We start from the raw sequence: 18,139 nt of genomic DNA, 5'->3' as shown, positions 1-18,139 counted from the left end.
GCTTCTTCCTTTTCACCAACTTGCCTTTTCTAGTAAACAAAATGAGTAAGGTTTTATGTGTACAGTTGTGCTGGCAAGGATTTTTCCATGAAATTGGCATTTTTATTTACTTAATGAACATCATTAAAGATTTATAGAAGGCCTTTTTGCAGATCATTCCATACCCCACACAATTCAGGCTGTCTAATGCCCAATGTTTATATAGCTGTTCTTCAGTGTTCAAAATACTTTACACATATCCTTATAATGAGATGATCATGTTACTCACTTTCCAATAAGAGTGTCTATGGAGATTCTCGGTCATCTAGGTCATGATTGTCCCAAAAGTGCTTTTTTCGAGAGACAACTGGACTTTCTTGTTTTTCTTTGAAAACCTTTCGCTTCGCATCCAAGAAGCTTCTTCAGCTCTGACTGGATGGTGGGGAATGGAAGGAGCTGAAGAAGCTTCTTGGATGAGAAGCAAAACATCTTCAAAGAAAAGCAAGGAAGTCCAGTTGCCTCTTGAAAAAAGCACCTTTGGGATTTCCAGTAGGAGATGGATGCTACAGCTGAAGTAGTAGATAAAAGGGACTTCAGCCGAAGTGAAAATAAATGAGGAAATAATCCTTGTGGATCACTTGTGCTCACACAAGGAATGCTGTACACAGTGTTGATGGGAAGAATCACATCAGTTTATGACATGTCAGAAGCTCCCATTCCAGATGAAGGAGCAGACACTGAGACAGAAGACGAGATTATTTTTTGTCAAATATATTTATCTTTTGTGAAGGGTTAGTGATATCATACTGTATAAGTGGTATTAGATCATTTGAATTTTATGTGACTGTTTTGGAGGTTTGTTGGCGAAAATAATCATATGTCAACAACACTAATCATTGTTTTTTTGTTTGGAAATTTCAAAGGAATCCCTAGAATTGCTTTTAGATACAGATAGCAATAGTTAGCCCTCCACCACCACCCCTTTTTTTTTTTTTAGTTTCAAGCAACTCACTAAATTATTTTTCCTTATATGTATATGCAGTTTCATTTCTTGAATATGGTCAAAATCTTTCCTTACATTCTGGTTAAGAACTATAGTTGAGGTTTTCCGATTAACAAGATACTTTCCACACTGATTTGACTGTCATTAAAGTCTTATGTAGAAAATTGGCCAAATCTATTACTCCTTACCTTTGTCTCCTTTATGAGAAGAAAATGCGTAGAAAAGAAAGCCAGAATTACCCTGTAGGTTGCCTAGGTTGCAGAAAAGAGTTGTAGTGCTATCCTGTCATTATTCATCTTTTTTTAATTGAAGGTGTTGTGAATTTTAAGAAAATTCCAGATACTTTGGATCCCTGAATTGTTGAACTCCCAATAATCTCCATTCCAGACAAAAATTACTTTTTAAAAAAACCCAGGTATTTACATCCACCACCCCAATATATTTTTGTTGCTTTCAAGTCTGTTTCATATATTTCCTTCACACTGGTCACCAAATTAAGATTCCAACTCAGTTCAAGGGCAGGAAACTCAGCCTGCTAGAATAATAAGAAGTGTATGTTGCTTACTTTAACTAAGAAGTGCTGTCTATGCTAACAACCAATTGTTGTTGTCTTTGATGTTGTCATTCATTCTAAAAGGACTGCAAATCAATGAGGAAGAGTCTACACCAGAGGTGGGTTTCAGCAGGTTCTGACCAATTCTGGAGAACCAGTAGCGAAAATTTTGAGTAGTTCGGAGAACCGGTAAATACCACCTCTGACTGGCCCCACCCCCATCTATTCTCTGCCTCCCGGATCCCAGGTGATCGGGAGGAAATGGAGATTTTACAATATCCTTCCCCTGCTATGCCCACCAAGCCACACCCACCAAACCATGCCATGCCCACCAAGCCACACCCTCAGAACCGGTAGTAAAAAAAATTTGAAACCCACCACTGGTCTATACACATATCCTGGGCAAACAATGTTCGCCACAATAGGGAAAAGAACCATCCATCCCCAGAGATGTGTTAAATGTTTACCTGATCACCCTGTGTAATTTTGAGTCGTAAACTGCAGTATCTGTGTTTCTATGCTAAAGAGTGATTAAGAGGTTGAAGAAGGAATTTTATACTTTAATTCCTTAAAAAAAAAATTTTTTTTTAATGTCCAGTGTGGAATGCTAACAATGGCAACAATAAAATCCAAACGCTTGATCTTTGGGGTGAGGCTTTATCTATCCCTAAATATTTTTCCTGTCTCTCACAGAAAAGTTTTTACCTTCACCGGGCATGAGAGTACCAATTCTGTCCTTGCATGTTGCTGAATCAACACCTCTGTTCTGTGAAGTTGTCCACTATACATGGTGCTCTGAATTAATATTGTTAATTGCTCCAGCATGAAATTGCACCATGAAAGAGTAGACATCCTTTTTATTAGTTAATAAATTATTAGCCAATGCATCTTTCCTAATAGCTAATACATCTTCAGATATTTCCAGAAAGATGGCAACATATTGCTTCATCACAATTGCGGTAAGGAAACCTGGGATGTGTTCAAGCTTTGTAATACTGTCCCATAGGAGAAGGTATTAGCTACATTCTTCTTAAAATTTTAATCCACAGATTGCCATTAATGTTCTATATTTATACTTTGATCTAAATAAATTGCAGTGTAAATAAATGAAAAAATGCAAATAATTAGATGAATAAATTGTGAAGACGTGACAATTCCTAACAATCTCTTGAATTTATTTCTATTACAAATTGTATTTATAACCAGGCACAGTATATCAAAAAGCTGGTGTCTTTTTTTTTAACCACCTTGCTATTCTTTGGTTTTATCTCTATACAGGCATCCAAACTTCAGTGTAAGTGTCTCTGGTTACTTTTTCTAGAAACCCAGGACAGCTGTTGCTGCTCATGCTCGGCAAGATTGAGCTAAATGAACCAATTGGACTTAGTATCAGAAATTTCATATGTTCACCTTGTATCATGTTAATTAAAATAATAGTTATATAAAGCTGAGAATAAAATAATTATGAATTTTTAAGAGCTTCAACTTTATGGCTTCAGTGGACTATTAGGGAAGGAGTAATCTATTTTTCAAAAAATATTCAGTGTTATTATTTAATAGCTACAAGATTCCCTTTTTGATTCCTATACATTTATAGTACCAATAATAAAAATTATATATTTGTTCTAGGATCTCAATTCTTGCTTCATGTTTCCATAGTTATATGCACCTCTTGGTAGTAGAAGTAATACTATAATTGGAAATAAGCCTATTCTTATAGTTTTAAATAATCTCCAAGACAAAATGAGATTTCCTAACTAGTACCCTTCAGATATGCTGGGAATCCAGATCCCAGAATCTCCAACTATATTTGTCTTACAAAAATTCTGGCCATTGTAGCGTTGACACATGTGGGGGGGATTTGGATGAAGAACTCTGATTTGGGTGTTGCAGGGTACCTGACAGTACTGTTCCAGGAAATCACTCATGCTAAGTACTCAGCAAAGCACTGCTGTGTTTCTCAGTTCTAAACTCAACACGTATTTTCACATTGTTTTGCAAAATAATTGTAGGAAGCAAACTGATAAAAAGTTGGTGATAGTTTTTTGTTTGTTTAAAAAATCCATCAGGCACTAGTCTGAGCTTGGCAACTACTGATAATAAATGCAGACAGAATCTGTTTTTATGCATATAGCCTTCTTTTAGCATGAACATCCTTGGGAGCCCTTCATGTTGATGCAGAACGTGGCTTCCAACTTATGAAATAGTCTCACCATTGTGTCCTTTGGTTTCTTTCAGATTCCGACCTGAGCATGCGCACTCTGAGCACTCCCAGTCCTGCGCTAATATGTCCACCAAATTCACACAGCTTGCAAAATGGAAAAGAATCTTCTACATCTTCTTCTTCAGTCACCGGAGAGACCATTGCAATGGTTCACTCGCCTCCTTCCACTTGCCTCACCCACCCTTTCATTCATGCTGCCTCTCGGCTTCAAAAAGAACAGGCCAATATCAACCGGCTTCCCGACCTTTCTGTGATCCAGATATTTTCTTTTTTGCCCACCAACCAGTTGTGCCGCTGTGCTCGCGTGTGCCGCCGCTGGTATAATCTTGCTTGGGACCCGCGACTTTGGAGGACTATTCGCCTGATAGGGGAGACAATCAATGTGGACAGGGCTCTGAAGGTGCTGACACGACGACTTTGCCAGGACACCCCAAACGTCTGTCTCATGCTGGAGACGGTAATTGTTAGTGGCTGCAGGCGGCTCACAGACCGAGGACTTTACACCATTGCTCAATGCTGCCCAGAACTGAGGCAATTGGAAGTATCTGGTTGCTACAACATTTCCAATGAGGCGGTTTTTGATGTAGTGTCCTTGTGTCCAAACTTGGAACATTTAGATGTATCAGGTAATGGAAAAAGTCTACATTTACACTCTGGCTGGAAAGTTTTGGAAAAAAGCGTGTCAAATTTAATGGAGAAAATATTCTCAATATTTTTGATCACAGTCTTGATAGTAACTTTTTCACTCTGTAACTAACATTTTTAGAATATCTCTGTGCTCTCTCTCTTTCTCACTCTCTCTCTCTTTTTCTCTTTCTCTGCTTTTTAAAAAAATAATATTATGGATTTCTCCAAATAATCTTGCATTTAAATCTCAATTTTAATCTTGCATTTAAAATTGTACTCTGTACCGTTAAATACTTCAAAGGGTTTGTAATTGAGCATGAATCTTTAAAGAGTGCCAGGTTTAGCGTGTCAGAACAACAAAAGTCCCTGCAATTCTTTAAACAGTCACATATTATTGCACAAGCATTTATGGATCCCAGTCCATTTCATTATGTGTGCATTGTACCAATGTGTTAGTGTTTACATGCCACGACATTTTATAAAAGAAGTGTGATATTGTGGTTACGATTTCTGAACTATGAGCAAAGAGACCCAAGTCTTCCCATGGAAATTCACAGGACAATGTAGGGTCAGTTATTTTGTTCTCAACCCAACTGAACTTCCAGATGAGTTGTTGGCAAACAGTGAAGGAGGGAATGCCCTATATTGTCCTGGGAGGTCTTGCAGAAAAGGCAGAATAAACCAATAAAAAATTACTACCGTCCTTATTTCCTTATGGAATTTCCTTATGGAAATTCTGATGTGACCAGGGCTCACTTCAACAGGAATATCCAATTTATCCATTTAGTCTGCTTATAAAGAGAATAATCAACTTTGATCATAAATTAATTTTCTGGATTGGAGGAAGTAGAAGGCAACATCAGGTAGGATAAATTTAGGGTATGCCACTTTCGACTTGCAAGTCAAAGAAAGGAGAAAGTAAAAGAAAGGCAAGTCAGTAACAGTAAGCTTTGATCCTCAGGTCTCTATGCTGTCCCAGAAACATTATATGACCTCTTTAAAAGTGATAGTGTTTCTTGCCACAAAGCACTTTGCTATGTTTGCAGCCACAATCATCCTTGCAGAATTCACTCTCAGATTTTCTCAGCGTGATGTTATTGGGAAGCAATACTGCCCTCTGCTGAGAAAAATGCCCAAACTAGCAAATGTGTGTGTGTGTGTGTGTGTGTGTGTGTGTAGAGATGAGACAGAAAGAGAGAAAGAGATGGAGAGATGGAGATAAGACGAGACAATATATATGATATGATATGATATGATATGATATGATATGATATGATATGATATGATATGATATATGCATACATGGGCACAGACATTCTTTCCCTCAACGTCGTCTCCTTTCCCCCCTCCACCTACCCCAGATTATTTTAATGCATTTCAGCAACCTAGTTTCAGTCACTTGCCAGTAGATCAATTCTGTATTTCGCACAATTGCAGCTTCCTGAGGCTAGCTTAATGCCATATTATAGGGTAGAGAAAATTCACCATTGCAACCTGATGTAAAGCACCATTCATTTACTTTTGATCCCCAAACAAGCAGTTCCTTCAGATTGTTTCATAGATAAAAGTAAAAGCCCTTACAGAAAAACAAGCAGGAAGTAAGAATATTTGTCATTAGGAGTTGTTGGTTTTGGAAAGGAAAAGAAATAAATTCAACTCACTGCCTGCAAGGACTTTGATTCAGAATGTTTTGAAATCTCACTGAATTGCTTTGGAAAGAATACATGTATAGCAGCATAAAGCTCTAGGAACAAAGACTACATAAAGCCAGCAGAAAACACTATAAATGGATTACAAAATTTACACACAACAGACAAATCTTGCCAGGAGCAGATGTGGGACACAGAAATTTTTATCCCTGGACACCAGTGTTTTCTAACATTGGGAAAATGTTGTGAGTATGCATGTATATCTGCATATAACTGATTTTGGGACATATTCATGGTACCAACAGATAGCTGACCTGTAAAATATTAATTACAGGAAGTCCTTGACTTACGACTACAGTTGAGCCCAACATTACTGTTGTTAAGTGAAACATTTGTTAAGTGTATTTCTCCCTGCCAATCTTATGACTTTTCTTGCCACAGTTCTTAAGTGAATCACTGTAGTGGATAAGTTAGTAACATGGTTGTTAAGTGAATCTGGCTTCCCTATTGATTTTGCTTGTCAAAAGGGTGCAAAAGGTGATCACATGACCTTGGGACACTGCAGTGGTCATAAGGATGAGTCAGTTGCCAAGAATCTGAATTTTGATCACATGTTCATAGGGCTGCTACAAAGGTTGTAAGTGTGGAAAACGGTCATGCGTCACTTTTTTCAGTGCCGTTGTACTTTGAATGATCAATAAATGAACTGTTGTAAATTGAGGACTACTGTATACAAAGTTTTCCACAGAAAGCCAGTTTGATGCAGCAGTTAAAGATGCTAGACTATGGAGACTTGAGTTTTAGTCTATTCTTAGGCACTGATGCCATATGGGTGACTTTAAGCAATCATTTCTCCCAACCCTACCTTGGGAAGTTGAAAAACATCCTTTAAGAAGGTATTGACAATGGACTTTCAAAAATCCTGCCAAGAAAACGGCATAAAGTCATCCACATAGTCACCAAGAGACAAAATTGACTCAAAAGTTCATAATAACAGAGTTTTTGCTAGCTGCCACCCTTCTGGCATACTTGCCATTTTACATTTCGAATGTGTGGTTCTTACATCATGTAAAAATATATTTCTCAGGAAGCAAAATATCTCTGTGCATCACACACATTCTTTCATTCAGCCATTGGAACAAAAATTCTGCTAAATAAGCAGACCTGAATGTGATATATACTGTACATAACTTTTCAGTGAACTTATGCAAGATAATGTAAAAAAGAGAGAGAGATAAATGGGAATAGAAGAATGCATAATTTTTGGAGTGTATAGCTATAGTGTAATCATTATAGAAATATTCTGTTAGGTATAGCTTGCACTTACATATTTCCAAGTGTGTATATAAGGAATTAATCCTGTATACATGCTTTGGGACAAGTCTTTGGTTTTAGCTGGCTTTAACTCTTCAAATGTTTGGCGTAGAATAGATGTCCATATAAAATGGGATTTTATTAGTATCAACATGACAACTTATATGTTAGAATAGTTTGCAGGCCTCATGTGAGACCTAGTTTACTTTGAAAAGTCATTGTGGGATCTTATGAATAATGCATCCTAGAAATTATACCATTATGTCAAAAACCACAGAAAAGTTGGATATCAGATTTTCCACATTTTTAAAAGGTCTCTCAGTTTTCAGCAGAGCGCCTACACAGATGGACTAGACTATGACCCATTATCTCATAACTGGCCAAAGTTTATTCAGAGTTTCAAAGTTCCCTGAAACTTTCTCATTTGATTTAAAATTGTTTACATTTTCTCTATGGAAAGACTGTTGCCAAGAACATGTATGTTTTATTATTATTATTATTCAGGGTAGATAAAATGCTTCCAGACATAGTGTAGGTAAATATACTAACTAAACTATAGAATTTATTTTAAAAGGTTGGGATGGACACTATTTAAATGGATTCAGGATTATAAGTAGCCCTGAATTCTGCAGTATCCATCAGCCAAGCATGATTTCACCTTCTGACTTTGCTTCAGGAAGTAACCAACAGCCTGCAGACCATACAGACTGGGAAGCCAAACTTGCCATTACTGAAGTCAGCCATTGCGATCTTCCAGGAGAAAACGAAGAAGATTAGGAGGCAAATATAAATATAAATTTGGAGTGTCAACTCTGGAGCACATCAACTTTATAAAGCTGCACGTTGTTTTTGGAAAGGCTATGCTTCGTGACTCAAACACGCTTTATGATTAAACTTTCAAGCATCATTGCGATTCAGCCTATTTCAGGGGTGAAATCCAGCAGGTTCTAACAGGTTCTGGAGAACCGGTAGCAGAAATTTTGAGTAGTTCAGAGAACCGGCAAATACCACCTCTGGCTGGCCCCAGAGTAGGGTGGGAATGGAATTTTTACAATATCTTTCCCCTAGAGTGGGGTGGGAATGGAGATTTTGCAATATCCTTCCCCTGCCACGCCCACCAAACCACGCCCAGTAGGGGAAAAAATTGGATTTCACCCATGGCCTATTTGCCATTTGGTCTGTTTCTCTGTTGTCTTCCTCTGGCAAAAATAGCAAGAAGGTTGCTGTGGTCTGCAGGTGTCCAGTGAACTGACAACATTTTCATGGAGAATGAAAGAGAAACAAAATTGGGGAACTAGAAGGAGGAAGAAAAAGAGAGGGGGAGAGAGGGAGAGGAAGAAGATTAAATAGATGGATGTGTCCATCTGACTAAATAAAGAACATAAAAAAAGAGAAAGCTCCATCAAATAGTAATGATTATTATCATCCGCACCTCAGGTGTTTTATTGTTTCAACTCCTGGTTTCTTTCCTATACCTCCTCACTTCTTTTTTGAAGTTCGTAAGAGGGAAATGTGGGAAAGAAGCAGGAGGGATGGTTTGAGGTAGTAGTTATCAGTGGCGGGATTCAAAAATGTTTACTACCAGTTCTGTGGGCGTGGCTTGGTGGGCGTGGTGTGGCTTGGTGGATGTGGCTTGGTGGGCGTGACAGGGGAAGGATACTGTAAAATCTCCATTCCCACCCCACTCCAGGGGAAGGATACTGTAAAATCTCCATTCCCTCTCCACTCCAGGGGAAGGTTACTGCAAAATCCCCATTTCCTCCCGATCAGCTGGGACTTGGGAGGCAGAGAATAGATGGGGGCGGGGCCAGTCAGAGGTGGTATTTACCGGTTCTCCAAACTACTCAAAATTTCCACTACCGGTTCTCTGGTCAGAACCTGCTGAATACTATCTCTGGTGGTTATCACTGAGAACCAAAACAAGTTGGAGGTGTTTTGACCAGACCCATTGTCAGAGTCTTGCTTTCAAGATATTGTCTCCAGGGACTGAAAAAAAGTTGTTCTTCCTTTCTCTTCTCTATCCAGATGGTGTCAGTTTTATCATTAGCCCTATCTATCATCTGCACCTTCCTAAGAATATCAGCAGCATGTGAATCAGTCTTTTCCTTTTCTCATTCTCATGGCCCAATGAATTATGTATAAATAATAGCCAGTTTCTATATTTTTAGAGATTAATTTCTGGATAATACTAGTCCAGGACAGAAGTTAATTTTGCTATCCATGCCATGCATCAGTTCGCACAATAAAGCATGAAGAAAGCTTTAATCAACTCAGGAATTCAGGTGTGACATTACCTAAAATTGATAGACATCAACTAGACACATTTCCTGAATATTGTCTGCAGTTTAGCAAAGGAAATATTACATGATTTTATTTTAAAGTGTGACTCATTGGGTCATCTTTCCAGATATGTTTCTTTATCAGAATCCTCAGTGGTGTCTTTACTGGAAAAATTGGGATACATTCAGATATGTATCTGTCTTGAAAATGTTCCATGTTGAAATGTGTAGCACAGAAAATGTTTCATGACATTTCTGTTTTATGATTTTTTATAGCATAATTCCAGGGGTGAAATCTGAACCGGTTTGCTACTGGTTCACTGGCCGTGCATGCGGGCTGTGCGCCAAGTGCGTGCTGCATGCATGCGCACCAAATGCACACTGTGCGCATGCTCAATGTGCACTGAACGCGCACTGCACATTTAAAAAGCTAACTGGTAGTTAGCTACCAGTTCAGGCGAACTGGTAGTTTAAAAGCTACCACACCAAAAGGAAGCTTGGGAAGATAAGTAGAACACTGGGGGTTGGGGGGAATCAGCTGTGATGTGCGGTTTAGGAAATTCTACTTTCTAGCAAAGCTAATCTGTGCGTCACAGGTGATTGTCAGATCATAGCTGTTTTAAACTACCGGTTCGACCGAAGCAGTAGCTTTTTTTTTACTACGCACGAACCAGAACGAACCAGTAGCATTTCACCCCTGCATAGTTCATTTTATAAAATTTGCCAAATTTTAGTTCCATGGGAATCATGAGTCTCAGATTTTGGAGGCATTCTGTAAGTTAGCTCATTTACCTTGATTCAAAATTTGTTGTGCTGTGATGCACCATTTTGCTTAAAATTAGTTCAAGATTACGGTAACAAGTGTATACAGGTAGTCCTCAATTTACAACAGTTCATTTAGTGCCCGTTCAAAGTTGCAAGAACATTGAAAAAAAGTGACATGACCGTTTTTCACCCTTATAACCTTTGTAGCATCCCCATGATCATGTGATCAAAATACAGATGCTTGGCAAACTGACTCATACTTATGTGTCCCAAGGTCATGAGATCACCTTTTGCAATCTTTTGACAAGCAAATTCACTTAACAACCGTATAATAGCTTATCAACTGCAGTGATTCACTTAACAACTGTGGCAAGAAAGGTGGTAAAATGGAGCCAAACTGGCTTAACAAATGTCTCACTCATCAATAGAAATTTTGGGGTCAATTGTGGTCATAACTTGAGGACTACCTGTAGTAGTATATAGTCTGAGCCACATCAGATTTGATTGAAATCTGGTAAGTTTTTCAAAGACCTTTAAACTTTTTTTAAAAAAATACAAACTGAGTAATGTTGCTTAGCCTTCACGAGTTTAACTACTGAATTTAGGCAGAATGTTGCTGGCTGACTGAGTAAGCTCCGGTCAGTCATTCCTGGGATGAAAATCCTATATCACTAAATTCATTTATATAAAGGGGAAGTGGACCGTCCTTGTTAACAATTTTTCTCCTCTTTCCAATATAGGTTGTTCCAAAGTGACGTGCATCAGCTTATCCCGCGAAGTTTCCATCAAGTTATCTCCTTTACACGGCAAGCAGATTTCTATTCGCTACTTGGACATGAGTGACTGTTTTGTCCTTGAGGATGAAGGACTGCACACCATTGCCACCCATTGCACTCAGTTGACACATCTCTATTTGCGCCGCTGCATCCGCATTACCGATGAAGGCCTCCGGTACCTGATGATTTACTGTCCTTCCATCAGGGAGTTGAGCGTGAGCGACTGCCGCTTCATCAGTGACTTTGGCATGCGTGAGATTGCAAAACTGGAGTTCCGCCTGCGTTATCTCAGCATCGCCCACTGTGTCCGCATCACTGATGTCGGTCTCCGATACATTACTAAGTACTGCAGCAAGCTGCGTTACCTCAATGCGCGAGGCTGTGAAGGCATCACAGACCATGGAATAGAATACCTGGCCAAAAATTGCACAAAACTCAAGTCACTGGACATTGGGAAATGCCCTCTGGTCTCTGACATTGGCTTGGAGTTCCTGGCTCTGAACTGCTTCAACTTGAAGCGACTGAGCCTGAAGTCATGCGAAAGTGTCACCGGACAAGGCCTGCAGATTGTAGCAGCCAATTGCTTTGACCTGCAGATGCTGAACGTTCAGGACTGTGAGATTTCAGTGGAAGCTTTGCGGTTTGTTAAGCGCCATTGTAAGCGCTGCATTATAGAGCATACTAACCCTGCCTTTTTTTGAAGCGAGAGTCATACTTGTTGTTGAAACAAAAGATTAAAATTGTTTGTATGTACATGTGCACAGTTTGTCCGCATATGCAACTGTACCTTTCTTATACCAGGAGTAGCAACATAGACTTTGGCCATTACGTTGGTCCCTATATGATATCTTTTAGCAGCCTTACTCAACTCTTCAACTTCTGAAAACTGCATAAAATCATCACTCTCTGGCCTTTCAGGTTACTGAGCGAGTGATATGTATGTAGCGTTCAGAAATCCCAAGGCAAGTAACAAGTCTAAATTTGTTGTTGATGTCAAACATCCTGGGGTCTAATTCAGAGTAAGTTTAATTTTAACTCCTTGAAAACTTGTTGGAAAAGATAGTTATGAAAAAACATTGTTGTTCTCTTTGGAACTTTGTCACGGCTATCTTTAGCTAAGTTGGAATGATAAAAACCTACCCTCTTTTAAGACTGTGTTTGGTTTTACATGTTTGTGCCATAATTATTGCAAAAACAAAAGTTACCACTCAAAGTGCAATACTTTTAGCACTTCTGTCCTTTCTAGCTATTGTAATTATGCAACTGTGAGAGATTAAGCACACATGTATTTTAATTATGATTCTCCGTTTTGAATGAGTTCCCTACTTTTCCTGCTCTCCGGTGCCTCTCAGGAATTCTCAGAGTTTTTCTCTAATAGGTTGTAGGACACCTTCCTTCAGAGTGTCGTAGCATATCCTGTTATTTAAAAGAAACATATATTTAATCTACTCGGTATCCTTCTGACAATCTTTTATCTCAAAACATATGTAATAAAGGAGGCCACTTTTGACCTCCCAATTCGCCTTTGTGCCTTCCCCCCAAACTCTGATTGACCACAATTGCTGAAAAATGACATCACAGTTTCCTGCTATGTTTAGGCTGAAAACAGATAAAGACTCCTTTAACCAATAAAGGAGAATATTTGTAGCTCAGGGTTGAAATGAGGGATTCTTGGTTCTCTCTGAGTTGGTTGTTTCCTTGCAGATATTTTCATTACCCAGACTAGGTAACATCAGCAGCTGCTGCTATTATCTAGTTTGGATAATGAAATGTCTGCAAGAAAACAACCAAGCTCAGACTACTGTAAACCCTAAAACAGGCCCATCACAAACAAAAAAAAATGTCCCTCCAACTTCCTCCCAAATCACAATCAACCTACAAAATGTAACCAGGCCATGTTCCCCTGCTTATAACAAAATGTGGTCATTACCTAGACTTCCCATTCTCCTCTATGTAGAATATGGCCCCTTCTTTGCAAACACTGTCTTATCTTTTAATATTTAAGATCTGGAGGGCCTATGGCACAATGAAAGAATATTTACATTTGTGTGATTAATGGCAATCACCTAATTCTATAGCACCTTTCCTTGGTTTAGCATTCTAGAAACAAACCTCAATTAATGTTCAAGGGACTATGTGTGTCCTGTCATGGCGCTGATAGAAATTTATTAGACTAAGCAACATTAAGTTGGAGGGAAATAATGTGTGTTCTCAATGATTATTCAGGAAGAAAAACTTCTTCAAAATAAATAATATTGTGCACTTGTTAGATTTAACAAGAGGGGAAAAAATTAATGTTAACCGTGAAAGTATACTCACCTGACACTTTCAGTTTAGTACTTAAATCCTATTTCTCATAGATTCAGGAATGCAGTAAATTGATATTAGTAGCATAGAATTAGTTTTCCAATCAGTACATCCATCAAATTGTTCACAGTCTAATGAGACAATGAAAATTGTCCTGTTAGGAGGTCTGAGAATTATTTTAGAGACCCTGCATATTAAGGAAATGTTTTAAAATATGTAACTCTCAGTGCTTTGAGATTTACCTGTATTCCTATTTCAGTTTTTCCTTCTCACCTCACATCCCTGTGTCCTTTATCCTAACTGAGCGCCTTTCAGATGTTTCACAATTCACGACGCAACCATGCAGAACCTTACAATCCAGAAATATCTCAAAAGAAGAAAAGGAAAAGAAGATGATCACAGACTATAGTCTCAGCTTCTAGACCAGAGAGTTCTGTTTACATACATTTTTGTAGCATTAATATTTTTTTTATGGGGAAAGTTCTATTTTCAGAGTGCTAATACTGGTTCATTTTTTCAGACCAATACTATAACCATTACGTTCTTCCCAAATATTTCTGATACAATAATTAATTCAGTGTGTGTACATATTAAACAAGCTCCATGTGCATTTGGTCAAATCTGAGCAAAGGTTTTATATATTTGTGCAGACACTCAGGCAATTTTATTTGTCATGAATAATGTTATAAAAATGCTACCATTTTTTTCCATTTCTAAAGCACAGATGACTTTCTGGATTCCAGCTGCTGTGCAAAAAAAAGTCCAGGAATTAATAAAGCAAAGCAGAGAGGAATTTATTCTGCTAAACTTGGGAAAATATTAAGGTTATTAGAAAAATTTAGAAAAACCCAAATTTCTGTTGTTCTTTTTTTTTTTTTTTACTCTGTCAGGAAAACAGGAAATCTGTATCCATAAATCTATAGAAATAATAGATTCTTCAAAGTTTTTGTAAGAAAGCTTACAAAAACTAAAATAAGTTTTCTCTAAGTCTTACTAGCATGATATTCTTAGTAAATTTTTGTAGAAGTAACAGGCATAATATGTTTGTTTCTCAATGACAGAGGTATCTCATGCTGTTAAAAAAAAGTCCTTTGGCTCACGTTCTAATATTCTTTCTCTCAGACCAAGCAATGTTTTCCAGACAGTAAAGCAATTAATTTTTAAAGCCATTTCCTTAGAGAACAGAGATTTAGGATACTCCATCGTCTAGTTAAAGAAGGCAAATTGAAAATGCACCCCCAATTTCTACTGCGTGTATGCCATAGTACACTGGGAAACACAAATACCAACTCCTAGTATCATATGGTCATGGAAAGCTTTTTTGCAGTGATGTTCTGAAAACACTGTTCATATCCCCTAGTGGTGCAAGGCCAAAGCCTGAAAGGTGTGGGGTCAAAGCCAAATGCTCTCCATGCACACACATCTCCTTCCCCAGACACCCTCATGTACAAAACACGTAGGAGCTACTGCAATCAGGTTTGATAAATACCTCCTGTTGGAATCATGGAAAGTTTGCTTTCAAAGTACAATTACAGAGTGTAGGAGGAATGTTTAGGGAGGCCCCAACAGTCAGCAGTTGCACTGATATTCTGTACATCTGACCTGCAGCTTGGATCCACAAATCACAGGCAGCTGTAATGTGGTTTGTTTGATTTGGGCTTAGCCTATTATGGCAATCCAGTTATGCCGTTTGACCTACTATCGCTAAGTAAGCATTCTTTTAGTTGCTGAAGTTCAACAGATGTTAGGAAGCCTAAAATTGTAGCAGAGTAAGCCGACTGTTGCCTCAAGAACCTGAAAGGAATTGGAGAATGGCAATGTCGGACATAAATATTGAATTTTTGCTCTTAAAAGCCATGTTCAAAATCAGGGGTGTTCACATGTTTTAGCTTCATTGATTCATCTTTGGGGAACCTCAGTGCAACTATTGCAGAACTGTATATGTCATGAGCCAGTATAGATTACATAAGAATGCAGAGATAGGTTTTTAGGGCCCTGACTAGGCATGTAATTGATCATTACTTTTTTACCTGCATAAGCTTGTTTCACACAACATACTAATCCATACAGTACTGTGGTTTCTTTGACTTTGCATGTTGTAACAACACAGACATAGTGTTTTATTCAATAAATCAGGTCAGAACCGTGAAAGAATTCAACGTGGGAATAACCTAAACAACTCTCTTAGAAGTTGTTCATCGTAAGATCTTGAATTTAAGAGAAGCTGTCACCTTCATTCTAAATGACTGAAACACCCTAAAATGCCACTGTTTATCTCCAAAGTCTACTACAATACTTAAAAATTGTCTTTTAAAAGTATTTTCCTCTTATTGTAATCACTTTTTTCCTGAGCAAATGTTTTCACAATTTCTATCTGAAGAGACAGACGGTGTCCTGTAATATGAAGCTCAGCAAGGCTGGTTATATCTTCAGATGGACTTCCTCATATATGGCTAACAACTGGTTTATGAGCATTACTGAAAACATCTCTTGAACAGAACTGTAGGAAGAGAATCACCCTGTCTGGTTTTCATTTTTTAAAAAAACCCATAACTAGAGTGTCTCCAGATGTGGAACAAACATACAGCAAAAAATTCACATCCTAAGGAACAAAAGAAATGTACATTATTTGTAACAATTCTCATTTAAAAAACCCTTTTTAAATGACTGAAGTGAGAATGTTAAAAATTGTTTCCACTTTTATTAAACAAATCAGACAAGTAAACAATCCTTATATATTGCAATAGCACAGATTCTACAATACTCAGATGTGTTAGACTGCAATGCCAACCAACTTGGCCAAGGAAAATAAGAAATTGGTTTTGATCAGCATCTAAAGAATCATAGATTGTCCATCTTGTGTTTAGTGTATAGACTTTTTATACATACAGTACATAAATGTCTTCTTAGAACAGTGTTTACCACCCTTAGCAATTTTGAGATAATTCTGGGAGTGGATTTCAACTCCCAGAATTCCCCAAGCAAAATACTGGCTAGGGAATTCTAGAATAGTTGAAATCCACACATCTTAAATTGTTGAAATTGAGAAACACTTTCTTAAGATAAGTATCCAAAATGCTATTGCCTCTCACTAAAGAATACATTCAGTTTTCTATTATATATTGAACATTTATATCCAGCAATAATAATGGTAGAACGCTGCTGTAATCCTAGAGCAAATTTTGAGAAACAACACTATTAATAGCCATTTAATTTCCCTCCTTTTTCATTTATACGTTGATTATTTCGTACAATATTATCCTTGCCTAAAATAGTCTTCACTATTCTTTGCTCGCAGAAAGGATAAATGTAGATTTAAATTGTGATCTGTGTCCTGAGGGAAAATTAATTGTGATCTGAACAAGGCTTTCTTTTTTCAAGGTTTCAAACAAGATTGAAGGATGCTTTTTTTTTTTTTTGTCTTTTTGAAGTAATTTGGTTTGCTGATATTAAGGAAAAAATAACATTACTTGATTCCTAAAGGGAGTTAATATGTAGATTGACTTTCATTGATTTACTATAAAGCCTTAATTCACAACTACCAAGAAATAAATCAGTATATTAGTATAATGCCTTGATTGATAAATGAGTAAAATTGAAAACTCTTTATACATATGGGGACAGCATCTCACTTTAAACTTTTTTTAAGAGATGGCTTCATTTTACATAAAAAAGGCAAGGAAGTAACAGAACTGAAATGCTGATATGTGTTGTATATTCCAGATGGTGTGACAACTTCCCTAGCTAGGACATGCTTTCATAGAAACTTCACCTAATCACCCAGGCAATCTGAGGAAAAACAAAATGGAAGCACATCATAATGCTGGTCCCATTAACTACCTAAGCCTTTCCTAGCCAGTTTTGCTCTTTAAGCTGTTCAGTCCTCAAGATATTCAACCAATCAAAATAACTAACTTCCATGGCTAAGAACCATCTCATGCATATCTGTTACAATTGTAAGATGGTATCTATTCAGCTTCTGACTCCATTTCTCACTTGTCCTTCCAGGCTGAAACTATCTAATTGCAAAGAACTTGGCATTAGAAATATATTTGCAAGATCAACAACTAATTAATGTAACTAAACATGTTGATACATATGTTGGTTGTTAAATGTGGGATAAACAGATTGTGTGGTTCCAGGTCATGAGGCCAGCGTACAATGAAACATTCATTTATAAAGGGCCTGGTGATGTTCCCAAACTGGTTATTGAAAAACATGTGATATAGCAGGGTATTTGTTTAAAATAAGGATCATATAATTTTACATATATAGTTTTGAATCTATTTTTTAAAAAATAGTTTTCTTCAACCTTCAATCCTATCACTATCAACTTTTATTTACTCCTTCCTGACTTTTAAATGTAAGCAGTAATTATTTTGCATTCCCTATATAGAAATATTCCCCAACTATTATTATACTGTTATACTGGTGCTTACATAGTTGCATTACTAAAATACAACCAATAATTATGAATATAATTTTAAAATCTAAATATTCTAAAAAGCTTGAGAAATTGACTCATTTTTGTTAAGTAGGTACTATAATGGTTATGTAGCTCCAATATTTTGGAGAGTAGCCCTGATACATTTTTTTCTGAGACAATATAGGTAGTCCTAGACTTAGAACCATAATTGAGCCCAAAATTTCTGTTGATAAGCAA

The 18,139-nt window shown here is 37.4% G+C and overlaps 1 protein-coding gene across 3 annotated transcripts in view; it reads left to right on the top strand.

The window, feature by feature from the left end:
- FBXL7 (F-box and leucine rich repeat protein 7) overlaps positions 1 to 12,215 on the top strand; it is a 194,563-nt gene extending 182,348 nt beyond the window's left edge. For 2 of the 3 annotated variants that reach the window (XM_070942586.1, XM_070942588.1), the window contains 2 exons: positions 3,774 to 4,385; positions 11,134 to 12,215. In XM_070942586.1, coding sequence (XP_070798687.1) covers positions 3,774 to 4,385; positions 11,134 to 11,870 — 1,349 coding nt within the window. In that variant the 3' untranslated portion in view covers positions 11,871 to 12,215. Of the gene's footprint in view, positions 1 to 1,318; positions 1,398 to 3,773; positions 4,386 to 11,133 lie in introns of those variants that run through there. The other variant, XM_070942587.1, reaches the window with a different exon arrangement.
- Positions 12,216 to 18,139: the final 5,924 nt, after the last annotated feature.

This window comes from Pituophis catenifer, unplaced genomic scaffold (assembly GCF_029215685.1).
Source record: "Pituophis catenifer annectens isolate HBS135680 unplaced genomic scaffold, rPitCat1.0.hap2 SCAF_3, whole genome shotgun sequence".
Lineage (NCBI taxonomy): Eukaryota > Metazoa > Chordata > Lepidosauria > Squamata > Colubridae > Pituophis > Pituophis catenifer.
This window is presented reverse-complemented; position numbering and strand designations above follow the sequence as displayed.